The sequence below is a fragment of the Hyperoodon ampullatus genome (genome assembly GCF_949752795.1).
Source record: "Hyperoodon ampullatus genome assembly, chromosome: 16".
Lineage (NCBI taxonomy): Eukaryota > Metazoa > Chordata > Mammalia > Artiodactyla > Ziphiidae > Hyperoodon > Hyperoodon ampullatus.
The window spans coordinates 11,113,362-11,124,085 of NC_136929.1; the positions used below are offsets into that span (position 1 = coordinate 11,113,362).

Here is a 10,724-nt window from a genome sequence, read left to right on the forward strand (position 1 = left end):
AACGGGAAACTTTGGGATGGAATGCACCCGTTTGGAGTAAAAAGGAGCTCAGTGCCTGGAGAAAAGATGCAGTTGTCAAGAGGAAGTTTAAAGGCCAAGGACAGACGAAGTCTTTGAAACAATGAGGGTGAGGAAGTCAAGAAGCAGACTCACCAAAACCACGTTGAAACAATTTATTTTATAGTCTCCCCTACATTTCCAGAATTAGTGAGCAGAGAAGCGCCGCACTGGGAACGTGAGCTGTGAGCTCTAGCGCGCACACCGGCCCTGCGAGAGGGAGAAAGTCAAGTTGACACGGGTCTCTTTCGCCTGGGCATTTCAAATGAAAATATAAGGAGGAGGGCGGAGAGAGAAGGAAACAAAACGAAGCTCGAAAATACTGACTCCGAAGTCTGCAATAACGATTAACTGGGAAAAAGGAAGTCCATAGCAATTAAAACTCCTACCCCGGCTCATTAGTATTCATGACCTTATGTCCAGCTTTTCTGTTTATCTTTCTCCCAGGATCAATATCCAAGCAGCGTGGGCCTGGGAGGAGCCCAAGCCGAGCCCCGCGTGCGCCCGACCTTTCGCGCCCTCCCTGCAGGTCAGAGCATCTTCAGAACCGCCCGGCCAACGCCCGCGCCCATGCTCATTAAAGCCACCATTCATCTGCCAGCGGAGAGAGGGAGGGGGAACAGGCCCGGGGCGGTGGAGTGGGGCGGGGTGGGGGGATGGGCAAACAGACCCAACTGACTCCAAAGAGTTTCGAGAAACCGCACGCGGCCGCACCAACCACCGTGGGCCCAGTGGGCCAGGAGTAAGAAAAGAAAAAGGATGAGCCGCGTCTGCAGCAAGAGTCCCAGCGCGGCTTCTGGCCAGGCCCTTGCTGGCTCGGCCTGGTTCCAGACCCCAGATTTTGTTAGGGGGAGGCAACATAGAAGAGCCACCTTCATGCCCCCCCGCAAAGAGAACCCCACGCCCTTCCCAGCCCAACGTGGTCTGGAGCCTCCCCAGGCTTCCGCAGACGTCTGAGAAGCCACCCAGTGTCAGAGCCTTAACTACAACTGTTATCTTTGAAATTATTATTATTATTATTTCCATCCCCCACCTTCTCTAGGGGCGCTGCGCTCCGTTCCGTTCCGCAGGACCACTGGCTTGGCCTCAGGGACAGAGAATAAAGCTGGCTTCGGAGGTTAGGCAAGGAAGACGCTGAGGCAGGGGTTGGAGAGGTGCGGTGTGTGCGTGTCCGGGGACAGTCAGCTCCTCCTGGTTTAACTGAGAGATGCGGCGCGACCTCCACCCACCCACACCCGGGGGTCAGAGGGTGCGCGGGCAGGCCGGATGGTCTGGCCCATCACGTTCCCAGGGAAGTGGGCCTGAGGGACCCCCGACGGTGGGTAGCTCCCACCCAACTTCGTTTCACGCTGGTGGCCAACTGCCCCAAATGTGTGCGGCTCAGGTCCACCCCACCCACGCGAGCCCGTGGCTGGGGGATGCCGGAGGAGGTGAGCATGTGTGAGTGCATGCGTGTGCGACTCGGTCTGTGTGTGTGCACGCGCGCGAGGGAAGAGGCGCCCCCAGCTCCCGCCTGGCGGCTGCGCTGGACCTCATCCCGAATGAGGGGCAGGCGAGATGCCAGGTGCGGGGCGAGGGCGGGACGCAGGGCTGGAGACGAAGCGCAGTGTCACCTCTTCAAAAGCTCGTCGGCCCCTGGGCACAAAAGGGAAACTTGGGAGGGCGAAGAGGGAGCCCCAGCACGGACCTTTCCCCGACGGGGCCCGGGGCGGGGCGGGGCGGGAGTGGGAGGACCCGAGCCCCACGTACCCGCCCGAGATGTGGGTTGTGGCCGCGCAGGGGCGGGGCGGGGCGTGGACGCTGCGGCCCCAGTCGCCCCACAGCCTTGACCGTGAACTCGAATCCTCGGGCTGCCCTGGTTATGGTTTACGGGAGCTCTCATTGGTAACACCCCGTTCAGATGGCCAGCGCTGCCTTTTCGTTCTCAGGCGCCCAGCTGGTCGGGCCTGAGGGTTAATGCCAGATCACCCGATTCAGTCTGGAAGGATCTAGATTCTTCCCTAAAATAAAAACCCAGCAGCAATCTGTTGGAGGCCCGCGGTGGGGTTGGGGGTAGAGAAGAGGGCGACATTTCTCAGGCCCTGTTCTGAGCTGCCAGTTAAAAATAGAACCCATTCATTGCGTTCTGCTGGGGGTAGCAGTGGGCCGAGCCGCTGCAAGTTTCTGTGGAACGAGAGCCATATCAGACTGTAATCAATCAATCCACAAGTCTTTCTTTATTGAACGCCTACTTTGGATCCCGAGGGTCGCTTTCCGGGCCACGTGTCCGTTTAAGTGAAAACGCATCCAGTGGTTCAGCCAAGTCTTGGTGGGATGTTATTCCGAGGCCTTTATTTCTTAGCTCTTGGTGGCAGGCCTAGCGCTCCCTTTGGGTTATTTCGGTGACGTGACGTGGGGGAAGGTAGGACCCGAGTCCGTAGTGAGTACTCGGTGGGTCCCCTCGAGTCCCGCCATGCCACCGGTGCGCTCACCAGGGACCTACCAGAATCCCCTGCCCACCCCACTCCTGCCGACCTGGGTGGGCAACCGGTCGCCTGGAAAGCCCAGGCCTTCCGAGCCAACCCCAGGTTGCGAGAGAACAGTGGGGAGCACAGGGAAACCCGAACCTCCGGTCCAGCCTATGATCTGCCCTTGATCTCAGAGTTTTGTGCGGAAAATACACCACTCGAGACTGAAAACATCCGTCTGAAAAAGAGACAAAGGGACCAGGGGGTGGGGAGGAGGAGGAAGAGAGAAGGTGCCAGCAGAAAGGAAAGGGGCTGGGACAACGTGGGACGGGGGGGTGCCGGGCCTGTGACCTGTTTCCTTTCTGTGCGGCCCGACGGGCCTCTGCCCTAGCAGCCTCCCTTGCTCGCGCCCGGAGCACAACCGAGCCCCTGCTCCCGGAGTGACCTTCTCCCCCGCCCGCCCGGGGCTTCAGGGGACATCACTGAACCGGGAGATACGGATACCGATGCCAGTTATCATTGTGGTCATTAATAATGCAGTGAGGATCACGATAATTAATAATAATAATGATGGGCCTCCCGAGGGGGCTCCAGCTGCCTCCAGATAAAGCGACTCTCGTGTTGAGGGGAGTTACTCGGTGGTGGATGGAGCGGAGCGGAAAGGGAGCGAGTTGCGGGTTCTGAAGTTCAAGTTGACAGCGTTGACCTGCAGGAACAGTCCCCCGGCCCGGCAGTCGGCCTCCCTGCGGGCGGCGAACCACAGCGCAGCTCTGGATCCCCTGAGGGAGGCGGAAACTGGCCTCAGTTTGGTGGTTCTGGAGGCAAGGCAGGGGCACGTTAGACTCGGGTCCCTATAGGCGGGGGAGGGGAGACGCCTGCACCGCCCACTCCCAGGCCCAGGTACCTCGAGGCCGCGCGGGACCTTGGGCCGCCTGCCACCGGCGCGCGTCTAAGTTGAGGCGTCCTGACATCTCTGATGCTCTCACACCTTCGCCGTCTCCCTCTCCCCCATCGTGTCTCCGGGAACGCGTAGGGCCGAAGTGAAAGGCGGAGACCGGGCCACACGGTCAGGTCTGTGACTTGTTTGGACAAAGCGGCGGGACGCAAGGGCTGCAGAACGGGGAGAGATTTCGCTGCAAAGCTGCTCCCACCCGCCCCCTCACACCCTGGGGTGGACTAGGAGGCCGCTCCGGGGCTGTCGTCCTCCTCACGCCAGGCCCCTTCCCAGTTTTATTTCCTGCTCACAACCAGGATCAGTGCCCCCGGACCTAAAAGGCCCCCGGCAGCTCTCCGACGTTCAGATCTGGAAAGCGATCCCGCCGACGCAAGGCTGGGACAGCGTCCTCTTCTTGCAGCCTTCTTTCTTCCCCCAAATGAGAAGAAAAGCCCCCAGGCCTTGAGTTGATACTAAGATCACACACACCCCCCTTCTGATCTTCTCCTTGGGCTCGGGAGGTTGTCTCAAAGCCAATAATTTCCACCAAAAGAAAAAAAAAGTTTAAAACATTTAGAATAGACCATCTCATTCTTGCACAGGTTATGATCATTTAATCAGATTCCTGCGCCCTCTCCCCCGGGGGCGGGGGACGTTAGAAAACTGTTCACGTTTTCCTCACAGCTTATAATGTGTTCAGTGAAATCTCCCAAGGATCACTAACATATGCCACTTATTTGAATAATTTTCCGTAATATTATTAGGGGTTATAAATTTGATTTTAATAAGGGATTGATCGCTTCAGGAGCTGGCGCTTAGGCATTTCGCTGGACCGTTGGGGAGGGCTGGCCCTGCGGCGACTGTCACCCTCTGGGACGCACACACAGCCCCCAAGCTACAGTCTTTCCCTCCCCATTGAATGGGTAGCGAGGCCTCCAGGAGGTCAGGGTTGCCCTTCTCCCCAAGCAGCCCTCCAGCCTAGCCTGCCAGTCCCTGCGGCTCAGTCCAGGGCCAGAGGGGAGGGAGAGAAGCGCCGGCCGCCGCAGCCAGCCGCGCCACCGGCCTCCGCCAGGAGAGCCCTGCGCGCTGCTAGGCAGTCCTATGGGGGTGTCGCCGCTGACGTCCAAACCTTTTCACCGCTGGGGGGTGACTCCGGGACTGCCAGGGCCTCTCTGAGCAACACTGGGACTCAGCAAGTTCTGGAAATGTCTTGATGGCTCAGGGATTTTAAAACAAATTCCCTCATTCCTACCCTTTGATTATTAAAATTATTTTTCCCTTCCTCCCCAGAGCATCTTGTTTGAAAACTCTTGCAGGGTAGGGGAGTGAGGCTGCCAACCTTAGAGAAAGCTGGTGGTCCGTCCTTTGCCTCACTTACTTCCACCTGGCCATTTTCGTCTTTGTAGCTTATTCTATTTGATTTCACTGAATTCCTGAAGAGGTCCTCTTTTCATTGGGGGCCGACGGTTTGTTGCTTTCCTAAATCAAAATGTAGTCTATTTGTCACCTTCCTCCCTTGAACATCGTGCTTACTGGTGAGCAGCGGCTGGGCAGATAAGCAGGATTTCTTGAGCAAGCTCTCTGTTTAAAATTTCAAGAAAAAAACTTTTAGTAGAAAGGGGCCCTTAAACTATAACCATTGAGCCAAGTTCAAAAACAAAGTACTCAGCTCAGTTTTAAACGTGCAATTAAAAATAACTGTACCTCAGCTTTTCAGAGGGAGGGAAAGGAAAGGGGGCAGGGAAGAGGGAAAACAAAGAATAAGGAAATGTTTAGTGCTCTTAAATCCAGTCCAAATAGCTGAAAGAAAGGCATTCCCTCAGATAATGGAGCCATTAGAAACCCTGAAGGTTCCTGCAGCCCTTCCTTACAGGGGATTTCCAAAAATTTAATTCACTCTCAGCTACAACACAAAGGACAGAGAAAATAATTTTGAGACTTTCTGCCAAAGGGGTAGTTTGGCCCAGTTTCTAGCATACACCTTCCTCCCCAGAATGCGAGGTGGTGCCTCCCATTCAATAAGGCAGCTGATCCAGACCCATGTCAGCCCTCAGCTGCCTCCCTCCCATTTCCTTCAATAAGTTTGCTAGAAAAAAATAGTATGTTCATGCAGTTTCAACACATTTTATTATATTTCTGTATGCATTACTCTCAAAACATATCACAAGAAATGATCAAACCACTTAAAACCTTCAAATAAAAAATCTGAAACAGTTTATGCCCACAATTGTACATATTTATAGTTAAGAAACATTCTTTATAAATATTGTTTCCTCTGTAGCAAGTTAATACCATAATTTAATTACAAATGGATAAATATGGTAACGGGTATTTACAGAAGGAAGGGTGTTATTACGGAAAAAACTAACGGCACGACGTTTATTTCCCCCCCCACCAAAATATTTCATACAGGAACTAACAAATTGAACTTGCAAACGCACTAAAACATCACATGTAAACCCAGCTAATAGAAAAATACATTCACAAGCGTTGGTGGTGGTGATGTGTATGTGAGTGCTGTGGATCAGCATGTTGAAGAAACAGAAGGGAGACTTTGGCACGGCTTGTTTTTTCCAGTCTATAGTTGCATGAAGTTTACAATCAAGTTGCCTCATAAAAAGGAACACAATATTCAATACCACAATACAAAATAAACCATTTTCTTCCACATTACTTAAAAAGAAACCGGGGAAACTAAAAAGAGAAAAGAAAAAGCCCATCACTTGGGGAAGGGAAGGGAAGAAAGGCAGGAGGAACGCAATCCAGAGAATTACAAATGGACAAACTTCTATACACCAAGAAGCCATTAAAACCACGTCGGAGAAGGAAGGAGGAGTCCGCTATGTACACAGTTTGTCAGAAGCCTGGGAAAGGGGTGGGAAGGAAAGCGCGCATGGGGGAAGGCATGGGGGGTTTGGTTCAATTTTTTTATGGGTTTTTAAATTTTTTATTTCTTATTTTATATTTTTAGCTTCAGAGACTCCGGAAGGGATCTTTTTGCTTTTCATGCCTAGATTAGATTTAGAAAAAAAAAAAAAAAAAAAAAAAAAAAACTTTTAAAAATCCTTCTGCTGGTAAAATCGTTTTCATCATCATAAAAATCAGATTCATAATTTTAACAACACGGTCACAGGACGCCCTGGGCGATCGCCAGCGGTGGGCCGCCGCGCCAGGGTGGGGACCGGGAGAGGGAGAGAGGCCCGGGCCTCTCACACGTACCATTCATTGAAGTTGGAGGAGAGGCCGCTGTGGCCTCCGGCCGTCCCGCTGCCCCCGCCAGAGCCGCCGCCGCCGCCCCCGCCCGCCCCGCCGCCGCCCCCGCCGCCCCCGCCGCCGCCTCCACCGGAGCCTCCACCCGCGCCGCCGCCGCCGCCGCCGCCCGAGCCTCCGCCCCGATGCACCGCGGACACTGCCGCCGCCGCTGCCGCCGCCGCCGCTGCAGCCGCCGCCGCCGGGGAGAGGTTGGAGCTGCTCTGGGGCTCGGCGCTGGGGGACACCAGCCCCGGGGGCGTGGACGACTCGTAGCCGGAGCTGGCGGCAGGGGAGGACTCGGAGCCCTGCGGGGAGGACTCATGGACCTTCAAGACAAAAGCCGGGAGGGGAGACCAAAGGGGACTGGGTGTGAGTGCAGCTGCTGTGGGGCCAGGCCCCTGGGAGGAGCACCCCCAGAAATGTCCCCCCGCGGCCCCGGGGAACCCTCGCCTTCCCGGGCCGGCCACCTCACCCTCCTCCCGGCCTCCCCGGTGGTACCTTCATGTGTTTCCGCAGCGAGCTGGGGTGCGTGTAGGACTTGTCGCACATCTTGCACAGATAGGGCTTATCGGAGGTGTGGACGTGCATATGCTTCTTCCTGTCGCTGCTGTTGGCGAAGCGCCGGTCACAGCCCTCGAACTCACACTGGAAAGGCTTCTCCCCTGTGGACACGAACATGGGCGCTTGCTGCCGACGCCCAGAGCCCCCGGGACCCCCATCCCCCCCGGAGGGGGCCAGGCCTCCGGGGGGAGGAAAGGGGGGCGATAAGGGCCCGGCTTCCGTACACAAGGCGGATCCCTTCTGTGGCAGAACCGAGGCGGAATCAACTGCCTTGCCACCTGACAGTCGTGCTCATGAATTTCGTGTTTTACGTTTCTTCCAGGCTGACCCGCATTTCCTCCAATTTATGACGAATGTGGGGTAGCACCCCACTCCTGCCTGCCTTTCTATAGGGCTTCTTGGATTCGCAGCGTCTAACGAGTTGGTCTCGCCCTGGAGAAGCTGTTATTATGACAAAATATTTGGGACATTATCAGAATCACACAGGCTGCTGGGCTGCTGTCGGCTTCTCTCTGGGGCCAGGAGGCAATTACGTTTGGAGTTGCTGTGTGTTGTTTGGGGACGGTGCTATGGATAGTGACTGAGCCAGTATTTTTCGTCCAAAATTCTGCAAGTTGAATTAACCATAATCCTAGGCTCACTTCCAGTCTTTTTAAAGAGAAGTTGGGAAAGAGATAAATATCGGAGGTAAGGCAGCACCTGGCGATTGCAGAGAGGCACAGGCTGGGCAGTAGGTGTGGGAGGATCAGCAAAGGCTTTCAGAATCTCCCTGTTTAATTTTCTGGCGGTCCCTGCATCCTGTTGCCAGAATTCCAAATGCTTGGAGTCATTTAGAGGTGTGAGAACTCAAACATTGTTCCACTTGGAAAGGGGACCATTTAACGTTAAATTCCATTAGCACCTAAATTGTTTTTTAAAGACATCCGCTCAGACGCAGGACTCGAAAACGAGCATTTCATGCAAATAGATTTCTCAAATTTTAAACCTTGTTAAAAGCTTGTCTCGCACCTCGGCTCCCTCCCTTCCCGGAAGAGAACAATAGGCCGCTGGCGCATCCCCACTTCGGAGTAAATATTGACGGGGGAAGTTGCTAAAACATTTGGCTTTCTTTTAGGAAATCGTCTGGCACGATTTCGGCTGGGACCTGGTCATAGATGAATAATCTATGAGGCGAGAGGCGCGTTCTTTCTCGGCTCCCTCTCTCACGCGATTGCCCCGCGGGGCCTCGCTGCCCCGGGCTCTTGCTGACCCGGTTGGCGGTCCAAGTTTAGAATCGCAAACCCTCTGGTGCCCATTAGAGAATTTCACAAACTGCTGCGAACCCACCCTAAAGCCCCGCGACCCACCTCGAAATGGGCTTTAAAAACGAGAAACGCTTTACAGCTTCGGCTCACACCAGACTCATTTTTAATGGGAAACAGTCCGGGTAAGGACGTTTGGACCCCGAGTAAAATAAGTGGGAAAACACACAAGCCACTCAAACGCAGACACACACCCGGAGCAGAAAAGCACATTCGGACAAGCTGGCAGAATCCTCTCTAGGCTCGATTCCCGGGCACCAAGTTGGAGAGCCGTTTTATTTTGTGCGTTCTATTTAGGACGGAAATTATTAACCGGGGCTGAGCAGACCCAGCAACTGCCATCACCCAAAGCACACCTTTGATGTTACCGTGATCATTTAAAACTCAATTTCCGCACATGGAAAAACCCAACCCAATAATATTCTTTCATTCTCCAACAAAAACAAGCTGCTGGCTCTCTCGCACACACAAAAACATCTCCCAACCCAGGGCAGGGGCTGGCGGTCGGCGCATTTCTCCCAGCCAACCCACCACGGCCCCTCTTCCCCTCTACGCCCCGTCCCTGTCCCGACCCGCGGTTACCTGTGTGGGTCCTTTTGTGGATCTTGAGGTTCTCGGAGCGCGCGAAGACCTTGCCGCAGCCCGGGAAGGGGCAGGGGAAGGGCTTCTCGCCGGTGTGCACGCGGATGTGGTTGACCAGTTTGTATTTGGCCTTGAAGGGCTTGCCCTCGCGCGGACACTCCTCCCAGAAGCAGACGTGGTTGCTTTGCTCCGGGCCGCCGACGTGCTCCACGGAGACGTGGGTCACCAGCTCGTGCATGGTGCTGAAAGTCTTGTTGCAGCTCTTCTTGGGGTTGCTCAGTTGCTCCGGGTCGATCCACTTGCAGATGAGCTCCTGCTTGATGCACTGCTGTCGCATGTAGCGGAAAAAGGCACCAGGGTGGTGGTGGTGGTGATGGTGGTGGGCGGCGGCCGCTGCCATGTTCATACCCATGTTCATATTCATGGGGCCGTATTGGTTGTGGAGCTGCGCCGCCGAGTAGGGGTCGGTCCGCGGGCTGGCCACCTGGCGGTACTGATCCGAGCGCCCGAACACCTCGCCGGGCAGCCCGAGGCGCATTTGCCCGTTGAGCACATTCTGCGAGCCGTGCGGCCCGTGCTGCTCCGGCAGGCCAGGAAAGAGGAGGTGACCCTGCGCGTCCGAGTGCGCGTGGTGCAGGCCGCCAGCTCCCGGCCCGAACAGCCCATGCTGCCCGCCGCCCGGCGCCGAGTCGCCGAAGCCGCGGCTGCGGAACAGGAAGTCCCGGGTGGAGTTGAAGGGCGGCCCAGAGTAGGAGCCGACATGCGCGGCATGGGGCCCGAGCGCGGCGGCGGCCGCGGCGGCCGCGGCGGAGCCGGGGTAGGCGCCGGGGCCCTGCGACGTGAACGCCGAGCTCTGGCCGGGGGACAACTCGTGCGCGCCCGGGTTGAGCTTGAAGGCGCCCATGTGCGCGGCCGCCGAGTCCACGAAGCCGTTCTGCGCCGCCGCCAGGCTCAGTTCGCGGTCCTGCATCTCCGCGGCCGCCGCCGCCGCCGCGGCGGCCGAGTGGTGATGGTGGCGCGCGAAGCTGCCCACCCCGATGGCCGGGAACTGCGGCCCCGCGTCCAGGAGCATGGCCAGCGCGTCTGCCCTCCCCGCCGGCCCCGGCGAGCCCCGCGCCTCCTCGGCTCCAACTCCCGCCCCGTGCGCGGTACGTTCAGCGGCCGCCGGGCTCCGACCGCAGGCGGCGGAGGTGGTGGCGGCTTCAGCCCCGGGAGCCGCGCTCCTGCGCCCGCCGCCTCCGCCGCCGCCTGGATCTGCCTTGGGCGGCCAGGCGCGGAGCGAAAGCGCGGAGAGGAAGAGGAGGAGGCGGCGGCGGAGGAGGAGGCGCGGGAGGAGGAGGAGGAGGTGGTGGAGAAGAGTCCAAAGCCAGGCGGAGAACCAAAGTGTATTAAAGGAGCTGCGGCGGGGGCGGGCAGGGCAGGGGAGGCGGGCGGGAGGAGGGAGCGGGAGGGAGGTGTGGGGAACTGAGCGGAGAGGGGGGTCGACGGGGGGCGAGCGCAGCGCAGCGGCCCCCACCCCTGCGCGCACTCGCGCGCGCACGCACTCACTCGCTCGCACGCCCGGCGGCCCCGGGGCCCGGCAGCGCCAAG

The 10,724-nt window shown here is 57.1% G+C and overlaps 1 protein-coding gene across 1 annotated transcript; it reads right to left on the reverse strand.

Moving 5' to 3' along the window:
- Nucleotides 1-6,647: 6,647 nt before the first annotated feature.
- Nucleotides 6,648-10,206, reverse strand: ZIC2 (Zic family member 2; the record flags this gene model as incomplete). The annotated part of the gene is made up of 3 exons (XM_079721989.1): nt 6,648-7,016; nt 7,189-7,352; nt 9,135-10,206. The coding sequence occupies 3 exons, from the start codon at nt 10,204-10,206 to the stop codon at nt 6,648-6,650; spliced, it is 1,605 nt and encodes a 534-aa protein (XP_079578115.1).
- Between the last annotated feature and the right edge of the window lie 518 nt (nt 10,207-10,724).